The following is a 21574-nucleotide window of genomic DNA, read 5'->3' as shown; positions in this document are numbered from 1 at the left end:
TCATTACAATAGGAAGTAGGGGAGGGGGACTCGAGCCATGTACATTTTATCCTATTGGTAAAACTAAGTACAACTCTCCAAATGAGGGTTGATTGTTTGAGCCATCTTTTGTTATTATGAATTGAACTCTCGACTATATTTCAGTATTTTGAATTATTAATAAATATAAAAAAGAAAGAAATGATGGGGATGAAAAAGGTGTGGGAGACAAAAATGATGAAGAAAAACCGAAAGAGTGTTTTGACTTTGTTATGAGCACAACAGCTAAGCGGTGGGACCCATATATAAATATCCAAGGAGCAGCAGTCGGCCCGGCCCATAGAAGAATTATTCTTTAGGTTACCCTTTTTATTAGATTAGTTTGAAACAAGATGCTTGTAATGTAATGTAGTAGTAACATTTGAGCGAGTAAGAAGGGACAAATATTGCACGTGTTCAAGATTGAGCTGAATCATGAAACCTCACTGTGACATCTGTTCTTCTCTATGCCACGTTTTACCCTATTTCCTGCATTCCTCTCAACTATATAATACATACAAACTTGATCCAATCCATTCATCCAACTTCAACAATTTTCATATAATATACTTTTTAATTATAATGTCTGATATGAGAGGAAGTGCTGTGGTGTGCGACGACAGGTGCGGCTGCCCATCGCCGTGCCCTGGTGGCATCGGTTGCAGGTGTGCTTCGGGTGAGATGGCGGCAAGCGGTGGAGATATGGAACACAAGCAGTGCCCTTGCGGCGAACACTGCGGCTGCAACCCCTGCAACTGTTCCAAGACGGAGCAGACCACCACCGGAAAAGCCTTCTGCAAGTGCGGTGCTGGTTGCACCTGTCCCACCTGCGCTGCTTGATCCACCGACCTCCACAACTCTCAGCTCTACTGCTGTACAAAATAATGTCTGCCTAGATGCTTGTCCTAGAGTAGTTAGTTAGTTATGCTGCTGCTGCTGCTGCTGCTTTTATTAGGCTTTTCGTTTTCTACGCCTCCAATAATGAATTAGCAAATTAAAGCACCTTTAATTTGCTCTGTTTTATATATCATATCATATCATATCATATCATCAGGCTACACTATTTCTCAATTGGAAAACGTTCCCAACTTTGAATGCCAGATCTAAATTAACAGAAACAAGAATAATTTAGAAAATAAAGTGATTTATTGTTTCTCAAGGCGAATGACGAATTTCTTCTATTGCTAAGCAAGTGTCTAATGACTGGGGGAGGGGAAGCCACAGACCGTTAGCCTAAGTATTTGCGGGGCTTGTTTCTATTCTACGAGAAATATGTTTTGCGGAAGAATTTGAAAATGGAAGTAATGTTTGTTTGAAACAAAATAATTTCGACTATATTTGAAAAATAAAGTGATGTTTCTTAAGAAAAATAAAGTGATGTTTCTTAAGAGACATATCTTGCTACAAACCTTAGGAAACACTTGGCTTTATTTATTCCTGAGAACATTACAACTGATACAAAACAGTGAAACTATTTTGTGTTAAGTACAGACAGACAGTACCTCAATATGTAGCAGCAGCTTTGTTGGATTGAATATGGTAGTTTACAGTGAGCTCCTTCCATACATTTGTTTCCAAACTCCTTTCGTAAAAGGATACTGCTCCCCTTGTGTTCACAGCCACTCCAGAGCTGCTTCTTGTCCCGTATCGCCCCTTTTGCAAACACACATAATAAACAGAATCAGGAAAAGATGATTTATTACAGATTTTTAATTTGAATTATATGTATATATATTTGCATTGGCGTGAGAAAATTAAAATTTGGACGAAGAGTTACAGAAGGTGTATCTGCTTCAACGAAAATGGCACTCAAACGGTATTCAAATTCAGAGGGGTAAATGCGAGGCAGCTTGCTTTCGTCCTCATCCTTGGTGGTGTCATTCATCAGGGTTCCGCTCATCTCTTTCAATGATATTTCACCTTCTAAACGCTTTCTAACTACATCTTCGAAACTATGCCTCAACCTTTCAGCCTGCAATAATACAAGAATTACTCAACTTGAAAGCATGTCCAATTATTTTGCAATATGTATGGTAATTCATATCAAAAGTATCGCAGAGTGGAACTCGTAAAAGGAAAAATGATGGACCAATTAACTAAATCATGATGATCCCTTCGTGAGAACAAAATGTGTGGGAGACAATAAAAATAAGAAATACTCCACTCTTTTTAAGTGTTCTGTAGTCAATCCTTCAATGTTAACATCCCTCTCCTCTGATCTCGCGTAAAAAGATGCTTGCATATTCAAATATATAGTTGAATGACAACAAGTGATTCAAATTCTTCCCAAGATTTCATACTTAAAGCAGATAGTAAGTACATTATGTTTTACCTTAGGCCATGGTGTGTCGAGATTAGCATTTGACAAGACGTGAATACCAGGGGAGACTTGTGCTACAAATGGAGCACCATGTTTGGGCCTGTTTGTTATGTAAACCATATTCATGGAGCATAGATCAGCTACTATTAGATTGAACCCACTGAACTCATCTATTTCACCCATCACTTCCTCTGCAAATTCTTGCGGATTCTTCTTGCTCTACACGACATCATCCATCATGTACAAATAATTCATAGATACATGAACCTTACAATGTTTATCACCCAAACAAACAACACATAAACTAATAAATCACCAACGCGTAGAAATTAATTCAGTTCATGAGAATCTGGGTTTAATCGATCGAATTAACCAAAAAAAAAAAGGAGAGAGAGATTAGGGTTACAAGTGAATAATTACAGTGAGGAAGCGAACAGGGAGATCTCCTCTGCTTTTGAGTTGTTGAGAATAGGATCGGATTTCCCTGACATTGGTAACAAAGGCAAGCTTCCCGTCCCTGCCGCAAGCCAACCAGGTACCGCCGGCGACCTCATCTCTTCCGCCGAGTATTTCGCCGTCGTGCCACCACCCCAGAGGCGTCGTCGGACTGTGATAAAAAAAAAAATAGGAGTAGAATAAGAAGAATTGAAGATGAGGAGGGAGGAGGAGATAGCGTACGTACCGAGAGTGGTATTCGTCTCTGTTGAGGAAGAGAAGAAGGGGGTATATTGGGTGAGATTTCCATATGAATACAGATATACACATGTTTTATTTCAGAAATAACCAGCCTTGAGATTGAATCAACAAGGTAATAATGAGTTTGAGATTGCTGACAAGGCTGGTATATTTACACCTGTCCCCTCTCAAAATAGCAAGGGTGTAATTACAGTTAGACCACTTTGATTGAAACAAATTACATGCAAGTTGAAAATGTGTGAAGAAAAAGTCAAGTCCATAACATTTAAAATGGAGACGTGACTTTGCTGGAACCCGACAATTAATTAGTTGAATTAATAAATGTAAATATTGCTTTCCATATTTTCTGTTAGAACCATGAAGCACGCAACAAAATTCAAGTTGCTGATTCATATTATATATTCCCATCTACTAAAACATTTGTTTGTAATAAAAAAGAGTTGACTTTATAAAAGTGCAGGTATTAATTAATTAATTAATTAATTGACATGGGAAAAAATGTGCAAGCTAAGGTATTTTTTTGAATAAATAATAATTGTAGTAATAAAAAGGTTGAAGAAGATATGAGCAGTTGACTGTGACCGGCCGGTGAGAAATAAATGTTCCAAGTACACGCTGCTTGACTTGACTCTGTTTTTTATTTTCTTTCGTAAACAAACAGCCATCATTAAAATAATTAATCAAAGCTGAATATATATTTATATAATAAAGCTTTCCCACTACAGATCGAAATATTGGAACCCAGTCATTAAAATAATTCTTGTGTGGAAACGCAACAAATTAAAGTAGTTGCTAATTGCTACTTATATATATAAGTTGTGTTAGGATAAGAAGACAAATTTCATCATATGTATGTGTGAAAGAAGGATTGGTGGTGATGATCAACCATATCTCTATATATATTTTCTGATTCATTCATATTAATTAATAATCGAAGATCGATGGGAATTTGCTTTAGTTGTGCTTCTGTTGATGAACAAAGTAGTACCCCATCCACCACTGCTCAATTCAGTTCAGGTTTGAATTTAAAGATGATCTTATTTCTTATAGTATTATTGATTATTTATAGATGATCATGTTTGTATAAATAAATGATATGATGATATGTTATTGGCAGGGGTAGTATCGCAATCGCAGCAAACGAGTAACAGCAACACAACATGTTCATCGAGCGGGAGCACAGCAGCTGTTTCTGGTGACAGCAGATTATCGGGAAGTGGGAGCGATGAGTACTCGAATGCGCCCCCCCGAGGGCATATGTTGCCCCTTCCTAATTTGAGAATATTCAGTTATTGGGAATTGAAGGCTGCCACTAGAAACTTCCGGAGTGATACTGTTATTGGTGAAGGTGGTTTTGGTAAGGTTTACAAAGGCTGGCTCGACTCTTCGAAAACTAGTACTACCGCTTCTTCATCATCATCATCATCCGTCGTTGCTGTCAAGAAGTTGAATCATGAAAGCACGCAGGGCTTTCAAGAATGGCAGGTATTGTAATTCTTCATTCATTCATTCATTCTACTACTAATTACTTTGAGATTAATTAGTACTAATTAATTAAACTAATGTATATATATGTGTTGCAGTCTGAGGTGCATTTTCTGGGAAGACTTTCTCATCCGAATCTTGTTAAGCTATTGGGGTACTGTTTGGAGGATAAAGAGCTTTTGCTTGTCTATGAATTCATGCAAAAGGGCAGCTTAGAGAACCATCTTTTTGGAAGTAAGTCATCAATATTATTCATGATCTTGATTTTTATTTATCAATTATTACTACTGATCTAATAATTGATATTATTTGCATTAATTAATTACTTTAGGGGGTGCTGCTGTTCAGCCACTTTCATGGGATATTAGGCTTAAGATACTCATCGGAGCAGCTCGTGGTATTGCATTCTTGCATGCTTTAGACAGAAACGTTATCTATCGAGATTTCAAGGCCTCCAACATATTGCTCGATGGGGTACCGTACCTACCATCATTTCTTTTCTTAGTCGTTCTTCCACTTGCTTCTTATGTTGTTACATTTTACAACTTTGTCTTTTGGTTGATTGGCTTATTAATCATATATATGACTGAGTGATCTTCTGATTTTCGGACATTGCTCTAACATATATACTATTTTCTTGTGTCCCAGTCATACAATGCTAAGATATCTGATTTCGGTCTGGCTAAAATGGGTCCAACGGCTAGTAAATCTCACATCACCACACAGGTTATGGGAACCCAAGGCTATGCTGCACCAGAGTACGTCGCCACAGGTACGTCATAATACGCTCATTAATTAATTAATAATTCTCGTGTGTATTGTAATAATTTGCATGTAATAATTGACAGGGCACTTGTACGTGAAGAGTGACGTGTACGGTTTTGGTGTGGTGTTAGTAGAAATGCTGACTGGTTTGGGTGCAATGGACACAAACCGGCCATCTGGACAGCAGAATCTGGTAGATTGGATAAAGCCATATCTATCGGACAGGAGGAAGTTGAAGACAGTTATGGATTCTCGTTTGGAAGGAAGATATCCATCAAGATCCGCTTTCCGAATTGCTCAACTCACTCTCACTTGTCTTGAAAACGAACAGAAGAATCGACCTTCAATGCAAGAGCTTGTTGACACACTTGAAAGAATCGACTCTGCTGCCAAGGACAGGCCGCCTGCATCACTCCATTCTACTAATAATCAGACACCAGCTTATAATAATAACAGATCACTGGGGCAGCATCAACATCATCATCATCATCGTTCTCCACATCATCATCCTAGGCAAGAACCACATCGAGCATATCCTCTCCCACCACGCACGTAATTTTTATCTACATTATCATGTGGTAGATGTAAAGGTTAGTTTGTTTTGTAAATGAAGGAGATTCTGATTACGAGCTCAAAAGTGTCAGTAAAAAATATCCTTCATTAGTGTTTGGTAGGTAAATTTGTTGAATGCTGGCTATATCTCAAAGGAATACTCGGAACAATTCTTTTTTTATCAGAGCTGTATTTTATATTACAAACAACAAAATTTCCATACAAGTGAAAAAGGGAAGACAAGAAAACAGAGCCATAATACATGCAGAAAGCCCTGAGGAACACTTTACAACACACTACATAGATTATATTACACAACTAGTAATGTTTAGTACTATGGCCCGTTACTGCCAAATGAACTTCCAAGATTGGGATAAGAAGCTTGATTCACTGCCAATTTGATTATTCGGTTCTTGGATGACCTGTGTACATAAGTACACTCTTCAAGATCATCATCACAAGTCAAAAGCACCCACTCATCATCATCGTCAAGATATTTTAAACTAACGCAACTGCCAATATTGCTTATGTTAAAACGCCTCAACACCTCTTCTTGCAATTCTCTAAAACCCCACTGTGGTTGCAGACCGAATCGAATCTTTTCTTCCCCAAAAGCAACTTTTACTCTTAAACTAGGCACAATCTTATGGCTGTAAGACCGCATCAAAAGCTTTGTCTCCTTTTCTTGGCATTTCTCGTGCAATTCTGCATCACTCTGTGCTCTCTTTAGCATCATCGCTCCATTCTTTTCTGCTGATAAAGCATCTCCGTTGATAGGAATAGACGATGATTGCTTTGCCCCGGTAGAACAAGATAAACTTGAGCTGGAGCTGTGACTGCCGCCAGAGGAGGGAGGTGATTTTGACGGACTTGACAAGTTATTACCATCTGACTGATTTTCCGACGGTTGCAAGTGGTTGCTTCCTTGTACAAGGTTTGGAGAGACGAGATTTGGGTAGTTGTTATAGAAAGAACTGAGCTTAATAGAACCCTCAGCACCCTGTACTGAATCAATCACAAGTTGAAGCTTCCTCAACGAGTGACTAACTTTCTTGATCTTTCGTGAGGGCCACCTCGTTATCCCGTGCTGTCTGCATATTCTTTTCAATGTAGTTGGGCACACTGATATACATATTCAATGAACATTTAGTATTAATTCTCATTATAATTGCGAGAATTAAAAAAAACATTAAAACATTCATACCTCCAATGCTCTTGGCAGCTTCTTTGAGGCTCCCAGAGAAGTGCTGCCTAAGGTCTCGCAAGCTAATAGTCTTCTCAGTCTTTGTTCGTCTCTTTTCGCTGCTTGTTTTAGTACCAAATGAAGCATCACCGATTGTCAATGAAAAGTTTCCACTACACTCATCATTAGTCGAAGAAGCTGCAACTGCTTTGCCCTTGTCACAAGTTTCCGTGATAACTCGTGAACTCCCGCAATTTTGTTGTGTAAAAGATGATAATGAGTTGAGCAGCATCGTCTGATCGTCGTCACCATTGTTACGATTCTGAATGTTGGAACTCTTCAAATCAACAGACTGCAAAAAAAAGAGGATGATTATACAATCACAGAATTAAAAAATAGAAACACAAACTGATAAAAATGAACAAGACAAGACAAGACACCTCTAGAGCTTTGCAGATGCTCTCGAGTTCAGGGCTAAAATCGACTTTCTGGCTAGTCGTGACAATCTCAACCACACCCAAGCAAACACCGCTGCCCTGTTCGAAAACCGGAAGAGCGAGGGACCCTCTAACATCGTACTGCTGTGCGTGGCTAACACGTTGATAGTCCTCTCTCCTGAAAAAACGAACATCGGGGGCCCACTCAGGCAACTTGTTCAAGAAAACACGGCCAGGCAATCCGACGAATTCCTTAGAGTCCTCGTCAGCCGCAAACTGATAGCTCTGAGAAACATCACGGTAGTCTGCAAGATTCTTGGAGTTTGGATTCATGGAAAATGGCTGGTTGTTGGTAGTGAGGACTTGTCTGGTTCCTCTCTTAACAGGAATCCAAATCTGAATAAGGACATCCTTGTCCCTTGTAGACGCGTCGAGGCCGTTGATAGCCTGCAGTAACCTATTCTTAACCGAGATGGGATTTCTGTTGGGACCAACCCACAACCTTCTGTTCTCATTTTCAGAAAATTCATCCATCTCTAGGTGAGTAAGAGCAGGCTCACCGAAAGTAGTTGATATTGCTGTTTCTTCGTGCAAGAAACGCGGCTGATTTGGATTATTAATGTTAGGGTCTGAAGTGGGAAAATAGAAGGAAGTGGGATTTAAATCATCGGTAAGGAGTGTAAGCGGAGTCGAAGGATTCGGCCAATTAAAGTTGGATTCATGGGTGGAGGTGGTGGTCTCTAGCCAGAAACCATCATACAAGAGTTCATCCATGTAATTGAAATCAATGGCGGTGTGTGATGAAAGAGGTATGAAGGGACCATCTTCCATCAGTAGAAAACATTTATATATTATTCGAAAAATGTAAAGTAAGAGATCACGAGCCGAAACAGAGGAGAAGCCTGAAAATGAAAAACAAGAAGAGGAACCTCCAACAAGGGTTCTTTTCCTTTGTGTTCCAAAATCCAATCAGTACTAGTGTCACTAACATCTTCAATGCATGAATACTTATATATATGAAACTGCAATCAGGGGAAAAGGAAAAAAACATCAAACTTGAGAAAAAAAAAAAAGGAATCTTTAGAAGAATGGAACCATTAGATCCATAACACAGAATAACCGAACCTTGTTACAACTAACAAGTGATAAATCACATTCAACAGCAAATATACATTAACAGAGAGCATCTAAAAAGGAGACAACAAACCAACATATATAGAAGAAGAAAGAAAAATACAAACATTGAAAAAGGCAACGTCAACGAAACTCCTTACAAGCGAGAGAGAGAGAGAATTGAGATGAATGGGGTTTGTAATTAAGTTACCTGTCATTCGAAGAACCCCATCCACAATAGAATCATGGTCATGGCTAATTAGAAAGTCATTTCTCTCAAGTCTGAAACAAACTAACTATCAAGGAAAGGAGAAAGCAGTTTTTTTTTTCCTGTGTTTCTTCCTTTCTTGGCTGTATGCCTGTATGTATGTATTATTTTCCAGGGTATTTGATATGAGAAGAGAGTGGGGAATGAAATGAAATGAAAGAATGGCCGAATGTGAGGGAAGAATCTCTTTTATGCTGGGCAGATACCGATGCAATGTGTTTGGGTTGGGTGGGCCCCACCATTAGAAATTCTCTCCTCTTTCCCAATTCAAATTACTACTAATAAAATCAAACATATTTATATTAGGGGCTGCTTTTAATTACTTTTTAACCAAGTTAATAAGTACTCCATAATAATATAACACTAGAATACAGGTTAATCAGTGAGTGGTGTGTCATGTTTTCCTGTTTTTAAGGTTTATAAATTAAATTAATGTTTTTAAGGTGACATCATTCTGCAATAGTTGAGAGTTGAGGGGCTCCCCAAAAGTTTGGCCATTCAATTCAATTTATTTAATTACTCCCTCCGTTTCCTATTAAGTGTCGTTTTTATCTTTGCACAAGTATTAAGAAACTCAATAAATGTGTCTTTTCTTTAGGTAAAATATATTAGAAAAACTAAAATAACCTTGATTATTTAATGATGTGATAAGAGAAAGTTAATACTTATAGTTGAATTAATAAGGTTAAAACAGGAAAAAATGCATTTAATACAGTATTGAAAATCTAAGATGACATATAATATGAAACAAAAATATTTTGAAAAAAGAGACAATTATTTTGAAACAGATGGAGTAGTACTATAGTCTGACTATGGCATGATATGATGATTTCATCATTTATTAATATTATTATTAATAATAATAATAATAATAAGAATTAGGTGAGTTTGTAGTTAATGAGGTAATTAATAGTAAATGAGTTGTGTTTGTGTATATGCGGAAACCAGTGAGTGCGTTTAGGTGTCCTCTTTAGCTCCGGGAGGCTGCACAAACATATTATTATTAATATTAATATTATTATATTATTGCTCTGCTACTAATTACTTACCCGGCCCCTACTCCTTTTTCTGCCCCCTTCCTTCTAAACCCTCTACTTTATTAATATTTTTTTTTTGTGTGTTTTGATGTAATAAATAGAATCTTTAATTGAGCTCTCATGATCTGACATCTAAATCAGCATATGTTTATTTACTAATTTTAAATATAAATGCCCTATATATAATGTTTTCCTGATTGATATATATATATATAGGAAAAGGTGGTACGTGGTTATTATTCATTTATTTATTAATAAAGAGCGAGGTTTGACCTTGAATCATTATATCCTCAGAATATATGAAAAGTTGGAATAATTAGATTTACTAGTGCACACGAGCGAGCTATAAGTGGTAACTCATGTGGTCAGATTAACTTTTTGTTGAAGGTCAGATTGCAACAGTTCATGTGTGTGTGTGTGTGTGTGTGTGAAGAAGAAAAAGGTGAAAATGAAGTAAGCATATATATATGAAATTGATTAAATGGCTCTCAGAATCACAGAGGGCCATTCAATATGATACATGCCCTCTTCTGCATGCGTCTTCACTTCGCCGCATCTCCACTTATAACTTGCCCCTCCACACCCAAACCTTATATTTATATTATTATTAATTCCAAATTAATTATAATTATGTGAATCCATCAAACTAATCAATTAGCTAAGGCCATTTATATATATATATATATATGAAAGTGAAACAGAAGAAAAGACTGACTACTCCCTTTTTCTATCCAATCATCCTCCTTACCTAGCTTGTTGCTTACAGGGAAACACCAAACCTTCTCATTTTTTTATTTTTAATTATTCAATTATTATTATTAATAATAATAATTAGTCCATTCATTCTCAGGCTGTATCACTACCTACTTGCTCATCATCACCATATATATTGTCTAATTTTGTTTATTATTCTACTATTATTAATTATATAACTACTACACACAACTTCATGATCCATGATCCTAAATATCATATACTACATACATTGTGTATTTGTGTGTTTCAAAGTAATAACCTTTTCTTTTTCAAACTTATATAACTATAGTCAAATCGAGTTTCCAGGAGCCTTACATTAAGACCATATTATTAACAGGCCACTTAATTAATTGCTCTATTTCGAAACAATTCTCTTGCAAATACTAACTAAGATTTTATTTTCTTGATACATATGTACATATATAATGGTGTAGATATCATTATAATTTAATTTATTCAGTTGATGATCAAGGATTTGATGCAATTAATATGGGGATTATATATATATTGATTAAGTCAAATATATTTTTGTACAATTCGTTATGTATTAAAAGGCCACCACTCCATCACTAATTAATTGTGTTTGGAAATTAAAAAGAACAAATATATACTAGTTTAACAAAATGATTAGTCATTGATATTAATTAGAGTTGTGATTTGATAGATTAGTTCATGACCGGCACCTATTAAAAAGAAAATCATCATTTAATAACTAGTGGGACTTTTGACATTAACAAACAGAATATATATGGAGATGAATTTTATTTGACAAAAAAAATTAAAATTAAAATTCACAGAATAATGAGTAGTGCTTTTGTTCTTTTAAATGGCCTTATGCCCCTTACAAACAAAATGGATTGAATCACATTAACTATTGAAAATTAAAAATTATATTTCTACTTCATTTGATGATAGTTGAACCAAGATTCAAAATAAAGTTGGCTGATATTATTTTTTTCTTTCTATTCTACTGTTGATTTCTAGTATAAAATAAATATTGGAGAGTAGATTTGATATTAATACCACATTAATGAATGTTAACACACCAGTTAATTATATAGTATATAATAAACTTTGAAGTATGAATCGTAAAACAAAAACAGTAGTGATCGATCTATTAATCCGGTGTGTGTTTCAATATAAACTGAAAAAGGTGCAGTGAGTGAACAAAGAGGAAACTGCACCACTAATCCACTCCACCACCACACCACACCACACCACACAATATTTTAATTAATGCTTCTATTATTTCATTTTCACATAAATCAATTATCAATATATATATATATATATATATATATATATATATATATATGCTTTCTTACTTCTACTTGTTATCCAATTACTTAAATCTAATCCATCTGCTAATATAAAAAGGACTTCTTTCAGGCAAATATAATTAAAAAGGTAAACAATTAAGGCTAATTTATTATTTTCTAACATTCAAAAGTTCATCTTTCACACAAAGAGCTTCAGCCCTATCTAATTTCTCAATCAAAAATGAAAAAGAAAAAAAACATTATTTTGTTGGTAAAATTAGCTTCTTTTATTTGTGTATATAGGACCGTATATTGTAGAGAAATATGAATCTTTTTTTCAATGACACAATTGATTTGATCTCATAAGATCGATTACATAGGTTTGATCGATCTTTACGTTCAAATAAGACGACCTAAAGAAGAATATAATTCGGCCGCATTCCACTAAATTAAAAACCGATCTAAACATTTAATCCTCGGTAATATAGAAAATATGTGACCACCAAAACAAATTAAAATGAAGTGGGCAATTGTTGAAGATGATTTGAATTAACAAGAAATGATAAAAGGAATGAAAACCCAAAATATTACAGATTTACAAGAAAAGTGATTTATAGATGCATGATGATATTTATGATAAAGAATCATCCTAATTCATGATACACAGAAGTTATGATGGATAATCAACTCCCAAATTGTGGGAGCAACAAACCCTAGCTAACTATATATGGCTATTAGTACGTAGTACGTAGTAGCTACACACATGCATATTATACACACGCTAGTATACTAGCTAGATCAACATATACTTGTAATAGTATCAGTAAGTACAAACTGTACAGCAACATAAGTTTCACCATATATATATATATATATATATATATATATATATATATATATATATATATATATATATATATATATATATATATATATATATATATATATATATATATATATATATATATCAAAGCCCTAACCTTAAATCCAAAGCCATGCCTGAACAATAAGGGGAAGAAGCATCACCATCATCATCAACAACTGGTGGAAGTGGAGGAGGAGGAGGAGGTGTGGTGGTGGCACCACCAGCAGTACCGGACAAATTCAAATCGAAACCACCAAAAACCCTAGCTTCCTCCTTATCCCAGTGACACCTCATATGCCCACCCAATGCTTGACCACTTGAGAAAACCCTAAAACATATGTTGCATTTATGGCCCCCATTATTGTTATTATCTTCTGAGTACCACCCTAATTCTTCTTCTCCTTCTTCTTGTTCCTGATGATGATCTCCTCCACCTGCAGCGGTTGAATTATTATTCCTGGTAATTGCATAACAGCCCTTGACATTCTTGTGGCTTGCCCTATGGCCCCCAAGAGCCTGGTGCGAACCAAACACTTTCTTGCAACTTGCGCACTCAAACCTCCCGCAATTCCCATCAACTATGTGCTGACCGGCCGAATCAGAATATTCCGGAGGAGGAGCGGCGGCGGAATGAGCCAGCATCAACAGACAAGCGGCCACTTCGTGATCCTCCTCGGTCAACAAAGAAGAAGAATACAAGTAGTCTCTTTCGTCGGAAATTGTTTCCGCCGCCGTGCGTCGGAAGTTGGGCGGGGGGTTAATCCCACGCCACTGGCGCTCGGGGTGGCAGCGCATGTGGCCGAAGAGGGCTTTCGATGACCAGAACTTTCGGCCGCACTCGGTGCAGGGGGGAGTTATTTTGGGGGCGGAGGGGTCAGGCTTTCTGGTGGGTTTAGTACTGTGTAGCCCGGCGGCGGTGGCGTCGATTCTGATGAACTTGGAGCGCTTCTTCTTGGTCTGGTGTCTGGGGTTGAAAATTAGGGTTGTTGGATGGAAAGGGGAGGAGCTACTACTAGGTTCTCCGATGACATGACCAGAAGACAACGTTGGAGGTCGGAAATCGGAGGGGATGCTGCTGCTGTGGTTGGTCTCCATTTCAAAACCTAGAAAAAAGTGTAAGAGAAAGAGAAATGGAAGAATGTGCTGTAAGTAGTCTACTTATCAAATGCGGCGTGGGGGCGGCGGTTATTCAGGGAAGAGAGAGTTTAATTTGCAGTAGTTGTATTTCAGTTATCAAACTCTATCCTTTTCAGTTTTCTGTGTCTCTCTCTCTCTCTATCAAATATAATTTATATATTATTAAGGGTCCATTTACTAATTACTCCCTCTAATTACTGGTGAGGCGGTTAATGGAGGAAGTGGGAACTATTACGTAATGCATTGGCATTGCCATTTGGCACGTGTTGAAATTCATCAAACAGCTGCTTACTTCCACTAACCCCGTTTCATCGTGTCATTTCATATCATATTCTTCTCCGCTTTATCAGCATTACAGTAATTTCAAGTGCAAGACTTGGTGAATAAGTTAACGAATATTCATGCTTTTTTTTTTGTGTGTAAAAAAAAGGGTGTTAATTGCTATAAAAAATAATCAGTTAGGTCCAAGTCCCGAGTTTTTATGTGTTAGTTGTAACAAATAATGTATCTCAATGGCAGAATAATTTTGGCCGTAATTCAAATTCAATTGTATGGACATGTCAAAATGTATCATCATCGAACCATTAATCTTTTCTCCAACTTGTAGTACCTCCTCAAAAACTACTGCCACAGCATATATATACATCATGATTCATGTGCATCAACAAATATGGAACTAGTAATAATACATACATATGTGCTTTGACAAATCAGTGTCTGGGCATCTCCAATGGAAAATAAATACCAACACATTTCCACAAAAGTAAATTAAAAGATTTTTTGTATACATTTTCTCATCTTAAAGAAACCCCATTCTTAATCCGAGCAAGTTTAAATAGACAGACAGACGACAGCCTTTAACATAGAGAAAGAACAAGCTAAGTGAATTAATGCACCACAATGTTTTATTATCACGCCGGTTGAGTTGATAGGTGAAGGCAGTCTAATGTACGTACGTTGTAAATATATAAATAAGGGCTCTTAATGACTAGTTTTTTTTTCTTTTATTTTTTTTTACGGTCAAGGGTTTCCTCCCAAGAGTCGTTCAACAGCTGCATGAACATTTCCTGATGTAGCTCTCAATGCTCTGATGTTCTCTTGTGTGTCAAAGAAACCCATCTCCCGCAGTTGTGACAGCTGAGTTGCATACAGTTCCTCTGGTGCCACTGCATCAACATACCAAACAAAGTTCCACACATTAATATTATATACTATCACACAAACCGGAATAATACTGTTTTTTAAAGAATAAAAGAAATTAGTTGCTAGAGTTTCAAGTTATAACCATTAGAAGCGTTTGGAACATTCAAACCGCCACCAGCTCCAAGTCCACCAAACATATTCATCAACATGCTCAATCCTGCATTATTTTGGGTACCTGCAAACATCAAAATATAGCAATGGGGAATGTGATGATGCCATAATCTAGGTTATTCAAACTAACAAGAAATCATAATGTATTTGTGTCGGATTAAATTTTCCCTTTTCTTTTTTATCTCCCACTTTATGTTGACTCATACCTCTTCCCTGACCAGTCTGAGATCCATCCCTGCAACAGCAGCAGATTAAGACAAAGGGTCATAAAATGCATTATAGATTCTAACAAATCGTAAAAAAGAGTTGCTGGGAATAATCTATCTATGTACCGAAAGTATAAATAGCAGTTCAAAGTCCGATGAAAGGGCATTTACAGATAGGTGGTCTAGAATATTGCACCAGCAAATGTATCATATTTAAAAATATAAATTTAAATATCAAGTAGGTTACTGCCATGTAAAATATTTACAATATCAAACGCATTCTCACTCACAGGGTTGGTTGCTGTCCACCAAGTTGCGAAAGTTGTTGCTGCAAAGCCATCATTTGCTGACAAAAAAAATTTGACAAGTTGGTAAGAAAAAGGTTAATGTATGTCATGGGTTTATATGATGTATTCAAAGAAAAAGGCATCCCTGAACAGTTAGGACTATTATAGTGCAAATCCTATGTTACCACAGCCATTTAATAAGCTGAAATGTGAATGGTGACATTAGCGATGTCTTAGCAAGTTCTAAAAACAGTCACTACTCAACAAGAGACACCGATATAAAAAAATTCCTGGATTGATTCTGGTGAATCAAGTCGTTTCTTATTCTGGAAATTGTTCATGATGTAACTGAATCATTAATTCTATGTAGAAAAATTCAAACTGTGGTGGTGTCAATATAATTGCCAATCATAGTGTAAAATTTCTGGCTTACACTACTCGCATGTCATATTACTAACAAATATTTCCGGGCAAGATATTTTTTTGTAAAGGCAGTTTTAATTGTCATATACTACAACAAATGTATAATATCCCGATGAGCATATTTGTATGTAAGAAAAAATACCTACACCATGCAGTTGTGGAATGACCCTCCTTAATATTGAGGCTCAATTGAAATAGATTAACATAAAAATCTGATAGATTTTCCAAGTAGGTCTTATCAACGCAAGAAACAACATTATGAAATAAGCTAACTCAGTAAATAGAGAATTTGGTTTGTAAAAAAATCATGATGCTACCACAGAAACACATATTTCAGAGAACTTGACAGAAAAAAGTAGACCTGCAGAGTGGGTACCTGCATAGTAGATGGTGAGGTCAACTCTCTAAGAATTTCTGGATTTTGCATCATTTCTCTTAATTGAGGATTCGAATCAAGCATGCTTCGATATTGAGGATTAAGGCCCATGATCTACGATGAAATTGTAATCTCAGTATAAAATATAGTCAAAGCAACAATACAAAATAAGTTACCCCTGCAATTTAACTATTACTTGTTCCATGTATTGAGGATCAGAAAGCAAGCTTTGCGTCATCTGTGCTATGGCTGGATTTTGCAATAACTGACTAAAAGCAGAGGAATCTGGCATGCCCATACGCTCTAATTCAGGAAGACCGAGTCCTCCTAATCCGGCAACAGATGGTATTCTTGCATCGCCAGTTGGGATAGATCTTGTAGCATTATTTGTTTGAGAACCTCCTAAATACCAGAAATGAACGGAAAGTGTTTCAGAACCAAAACGGATAAGAATTGAAAATGAGTTTCATAAATAACAAGACAAAGTTGCAAAAACTAGACTTCTTAAGAAAAATGAATCTAAAATGAGCATACATCAACTTGAAGGATTCAATTGTATAAATAAATAACCAGTCGCCTCTCTGGCGAGACTAAGACATTTTGTTCAGTATTAGCAGACCCCAGGACCAGAAAATGTAAAGGGGAGTATTAAGATGAATTTATCCAATACCTAACACCAAAAAAGGGGAATGGCAGATTGAAACAAAAAAAAAAGAAAAAAATCACGAATTGCAATCAGAAGTTGGCCTTGATTATAAATGCATCTCGAAGAAACTAGTCAAAGAATAGAATATACAATTCTATAATTGGGCCACACATGAGAGTAAACAGTATGAAGCCTTTTAAACAGTTCTAATCTCACCAGTATTACCCCATGGGTTGGGAAGTGGATTACTGTTTGGGACAGTGGTCTCATTGGTCATTTCAGGTCCACCAGAAACATTAGATCCATCTCTGGTTTGGGTACCACCCTGATTTCCCAACAGAGCTGCAAATGGATTTGATCCTGCATCAGTGGCAGCGCCACCACCCATATTTGTTGCATTCAAAAGGGGTTCTTGGACATTTTCATACATACGCCTAAGCATGTTAAATCCTTCAGGAGAAGATTCAATGTTGCTCATTGCCCTGTCAGTGTTCCGCATCATCTCACGCATTAGCTCCGGGTTCCTTGTGGCTTCTAGTGTCTGGCGGAGGATGCTGGGATCATTTAGAATATGACCAAGTTCTGGGTTCCGTTCAATAACTTCACGCATCTGAGGATTACTCATAATCAAGCTACGCATGATCTCAGGATTGTTCATTAGGCTCTGAATCGCAGGCATGTTCATTATATCTCTCATCATGTTAGGGTTCTGAGTTAGTTGTTGCTGCATTTGATCAAACTCGGGAAGTCCAGCTCCAAATAGTCCAGACGCCCCAGCGCCACCAAGTGCTCCTAAATTGAGACCCGGAAATAGGGATGCACCTGCTCCAGCCACTCCAGCCACTCCAGGACTCCCACCTGGTGTAACAGCAGGGACACTGTTGGTGTTCCCAGCACTTGCAGGAGCAGCAGAAGGAGGAGTTGCCGCTGAAGTAAAACCACGAACCATGTGAACCGTGTGATCTGCCTGCAAACCTATTTAAGAAAAGAAAAAAACCATAATCAAAGGAAAGGAAGCTGAGGAAGGGAGTTTAACAATTATTTAGGACCATCGACAACTATGACACTTTCTCATACTGTAAGTTCCAAATTTACCAATATATACACTCACATAGTTGAACTCAAGTACAGAAACAATATAAAATAGACACTAAAAGAAGCAAAACTTTGAGCAAGAAAATTTAATCTACTAGTCTTGATCTCAAGTAGAAAGGCATGTTCATTGCAATGAGTTTCTAAAACCAACGGACCACAATTAATGAGAAAACAGCCCATGATCTTGCTAGTTATTACTACACAGCAATTATATCAATCCGTCATTGATGATGAATGCTGTGAATTTTAAATGAATCGTTAATAACAATTGCATCATTTGCATTCCATCAATAATTGTACAGGATAAAGAATCCTCAATAAGAAGATAGATGGACCAGATGATTATAAAGAGTAACCAATAAATATTCTTGTAAACTTTATACATAATGACTTCATGCGGTTGCAGATTCGAATGCCCGCTTGCTATGTGCAATGCAATAGAAGAGTCGATCACATTGACGCAGAAATTAAATGTACATTATAGCAAGGCTTAAAATTACATATGTCTTAACACTGAAATCTGATTTCGGTTCTTTATATATAGCTCTTCACATGGCAACACATTTAATGATACGTCTTATTTTGCCATCCTAATAGCACATGCAAACACATGAAATCAATAATATTAGATATTGCCTCATAAGAAGTGTCTTTACAACATAGCGAAATAATACTAACAACAATAACAATAAAAATAATGTTCATCTTACGTTGTTTACAGACGTGTCCAACAACATTGACAAGTATATACCAGAGAGGAGCCCTCGTAATTTGATATTGTTTTGACTTTTGATTACTCAAAGAAGTTAATGATTCTGTCCACGTAGTGTCTCAATCATACATGTGTTCTACGCGGATTAGAGAGAACATATATGGTATCAACTTATAGATGAAACATCACGCGATACATTTAAATGCTGCCACGTGGCACAAAAATTCAATTTCACAGTTTCCAGGAAAATCGAACGATCGCACATCCAAAAAATAACACATATTTTCTTAAAACAGACAAAATGATATGATATGATATCTATATGCTTCTTGTCAGTCTTTAGAGACACGAACGCAGAAATAGAAAATAACTTAACCATGTCGTTCAATTTTCTCCATGATTGCAGCCAACAGTCAGATTTATTTAATTGTCCAACTTACGGTACTTGATTTTTCTATAATGCTTTGAACAAAAAAGCAGTTTGCTAACTGCTATTAAAAGAAAACTTCTCCAGATTCCAGTGACATATACCAGCTAGTCGTTGTAAAAATAAGGGCAGATAACCAGATTAGAATCTGGTCAGCAAACAAAAAAGCACAAAGTATGCCCCAAGCATAGGAATCATCATAAACATTCAAAAACTTGCAGTATCAATTATTTCAGAGTCTTCGAGATAAAATAGACAATGCATTAGCAAAAAAATCCGAATTTTGAAACCCCACAAATAAACAGACGAAAAATCAAAAAAGAAAAGTTCAACGGGAAATAGTGTACCATAGCTGACTAGGGTTTGGTCGTCCTTGAGGATCCGGCCTTTGTAAATCAAACGCTGCTGTTCAGCTGGGACATCGCAATTCTGCGCCAACAAACCTTTGAAATCCGCCACCGTCAATTCGAGGCTCGTATTGACGGAAAATTTAGAGCCGTTGGAGCATCGAATATTTACATTCACCGGCTCAGCCCCACCGAGATTCACGCTAGACTCACCTTCCGCACCCATTGATTATTATCTCGATAAATACAATCAATCAATCAATCAATCAAAAACCCTTGCCCTAGAGAATTGGTAAAGGGAAAAACAGATGCAGATTCTATACAAATTATGATGAATGATACAGGTTAATATAATATATTAGATATTACTTACTATACGGGAGGGGAGGAAGAATAATACAATTTAGTTTTACAGAAATTTTGAGGTAAGGTCAAAATGGGGAATGAGAATACCGTATTGTCAGTCCTCTTCATCCTCGACATAACTTTTTATACAAGAAAAATTAAAATTAAAATTAAAATTAAAATTAAAGAGTCGGTTGTTTTATTGCAACTCCCTACTTGTTTCCAGTAACAAATGGGACACCGCCACGTGGCCACCTCCTCCTTCAGGATAAAAATGTAATTTCATAGAAACAAACCAGCTCACAAATTAACATCCGACTAATAAAGACCCGCCACGGGCGCCACCTCATCCACAATTGGTTCCCATGTCACTCGCGTGTGCTACACGATGTCTCGGGTTTTGGTGTATTGGATTTGAATTGTGATAATAATTAATGAATCGCATTATTTTGTTAATGAATATAATACCTATTGGGCCGATTCAATAGGTGAATTAATTATTGTTCTGTTAATTTGTGTTACCCCATTAAGCCCAAGTCATAACATATCTATTAGAAAATTACTTAATGGGCTTAATCTATTTAATATGGCCCATTAGAGCCAATACTCCGACTCAAGAGTTAGGCATTATTTGATTGGTCCGAATGATCTCTGAATGGCAGCAGTTCCTGATTCGGCCAGCGTTTTTTGTGTTCAGCACGTTTGGTTTGGACATCTGAATCAAATGGTTAAGTGCTTAATGATTCAGTTTAAAACATATATCTTATTCAATCAGAGGACGAGCTGAATGGCTATTTGACTAATTTATCCCATAAAACAATTCACGCCACTATTCAGGGTTGAGGGGATGGTGTCGGTGGCGCTCGCCGTTGGGGGGGTTATGGCAGCGTGGGTGCGTGGCGTGGTGATGTTGGTGTCGCAGATCAAGGGTTTGGTGGAGGAGATCTACGGTTTGGTGGGGCGGATCTAAGATTTTTCGATTTCATGTCTATATATGTCTATGAGTATCTATGGTGTCTATGGTGTATGACGGCTAGGGTTCGAAGGAGGAATTAGGGTTTTAAAAATACGTGACTACGGATTACTACAGTTTCTTACGCGTGTCTATATACATGACTACAGACTACTACGGTTTTCTATAGAAGACCACGGCCGAAAAAATAAAAATAAAATTATAATTTTCAATATTATATAGAAAAAAAGGAAAATATACGAAAATGCAAAAAAAAAAAAAAATTGTTCCACGAAAAAAAATAATAACAAAAATGCTAGATGCGAAAAAAAATGATAAATACAGTTTAAATATTGCTAGGTGCATATTTATTTTTTGTATGTGGGGGCATTATTGGAATGGATTTTATAAAGGATGTGAAGCTAATGTTTAGTTAGACTTGTCATTTAGTTCTAATATGTTTTCTCACCAGGGACGTATATCTTAAATCCCCTAAAATTAAAGATTAAACAGTCAATATAATATTTTGAGCATTATTGAAACATAACGCTTT

General features: G+C 36.6%; 6 protein-coding genes across 8 annotated transcripts; 2 read left to right on the top strand and 4 right to left on the bottom strand.

The window, feature by feature from the left end:
- Positions 1 to 413: 413 nt before the first annotated feature.
- LOC105954667 (transport/golgi organization-like protein (DUF833)) lies at positions 414 to 3402 on the bottom strand. Of its 2 annotated transcripts, none has more exons than XM_088812940.1 (6): positions 3021 to 3402; positions 2759 to 2945; positions 2351 to 2557; positions 1796 to 1990; positions 1521 to 1671; positions 414 to 923 (listed from the first exon to the last, which is right to left on the bottom strand). In XM_088812940.1, the coding sequence occupies exons 1-5, from the start codon at positions 3101 to 3103 to the stop codon at positions 1522 to 1524; spliced, it is 822 nt and encodes a 273-aa protein (XP_088669066.1). In that variant the 5' UTR covers positions 3104 to 3402; the 3' UTR covers positions 414 to 923; position 1521. The 2 variants fall into 2 exon arrangements, with proteins under 2 accessions (XP_088669066.1, XP_088669065.1); XM_088812939.1 differs by having other exon boundaries at positions 414 to 991; positions 3021 to 3186.
- Positions 454 to 1041, top strand: LOC105954665 (uncharacterized). The gene has a single exon (XM_012978337.2). The coding sequence runs from the start codon at positions 454 to 456 to the stop codon at positions 856 to 858; it is 405 nt and encodes a 134-aa protein (XP_012833791.2). The 3' UTR covers positions 859 to 1041.
- A 219-nt stretch (positions 3403 to 3621) lies between the features above and the next one.
- Positions 3622 to 6020, top strand: LOC105954534 (putative serine/threonine-protein kinase PIX13). The gene is made up of 6 exons (XM_012978205.2): positions 3622 to 4051; positions 4152 to 4519; positions 4618 to 4753; positions 4851 to 4993; positions 5168 to 5291; positions 5368 to 6020. Exons 1-6 carry the CDS (start codon positions 3976 to 3978, stop codon positions 5838 to 5840), a joined length of 1320 nt encoding a protein of 439 aa, XP_012833659.2. The 5' UTR covers positions 3622 to 3975; the 3' UTR covers positions 5841 to 6020.
- LOC105954662 (protein NLP2) lies at positions 5995 to 9228 on the bottom strand. Its single transcript, XM_012978334.2, has 4 exons — positions 8781 to 9228; positions 7460 to 8478; positions 7041 to 7371; positions 5995 to 6958 (listed from the first exon to the last, which is right to left on the bottom strand). Exons 2-4 carry the CDS (start codon positions 8285 to 8287, stop codon positions 6171 to 6173), a joined length of 1947 nt encoding a protein of 648 aa, XP_012833788.2. The 5' UTR covers positions 8288 to 8478; positions 8781 to 9228; the 3' UTR covers positions 5995 to 6170.
- A 3628-nt stretch (positions 9229 to 12856) lies between these two features.
- LOC105954591 (zinc finger protein ZAT3) lies at positions 12857 to 13920 on the bottom strand. The gene has a single exon (XM_012978256.2). The coding sequence runs from the start codon at positions 13847 to 13849 to the stop codon at positions 12857 to 12859; it is 993 nt and encodes a 330-aa protein (XP_012833710.2). The 5' UTR covers positions 13850 to 13920.
- Positions 13921 to 14622: 702 nt separating this feature from the next.
- On the bottom strand, positions 14623 to 20360 carry LOC105954661 (ubiquitin domain-containing protein DSK2b). Of its 2 annotated transcripts, none has more exons than XM_012978332.2 (8): positions 19725 to 20360; positions 17360 to 18118; positions 16694 to 16899; positions 16498 to 16611; positions 15702 to 15757; positions 15412 to 15440; positions 15177 to 15269; positions 14623 to 15057 (listed from the first exon to the last, which is right to left on the bottom strand). In XM_012978332.2, the coding sequence occupies exons 1-8, from the start codon at positions 19948 to 19950 to the stop codon at positions 14912 to 14914; spliced, it is 1629 nt and encodes a 542-aa protein (XP_012833786.2). In that variant the 5' UTR covers positions 19951 to 20360; the 3' UTR covers positions 14623 to 14911. The 2 variants fall into 2 exon arrangements, with proteins under 2 accessions (XP_012833786.2, XP_012833787.2); XM_012978333.2 differs by having other exon boundaries at positions 17369 to 18118; positions 19725 to 20186.
- Between the last annotated feature and the right edge of the window lie 1214 nt (positions 20361 to 21574).

The sequence above is a fragment of the Erythranthe guttata genome, chromosome 14 (assembly GCF_056151865.1).
Source record: "Erythranthe guttata isolate IM_541 chromosome 14, IM_541, whole genome shotgun sequence".
NCBI lineage: Eukaryota > Viridiplantae > Streptophyta > Magnoliopsida > Lamiales > Phrymaceae > Erythranthe > Erythranthe guttata.
This window is presented reverse-complemented; position numbering and strand designations above follow the sequence as displayed.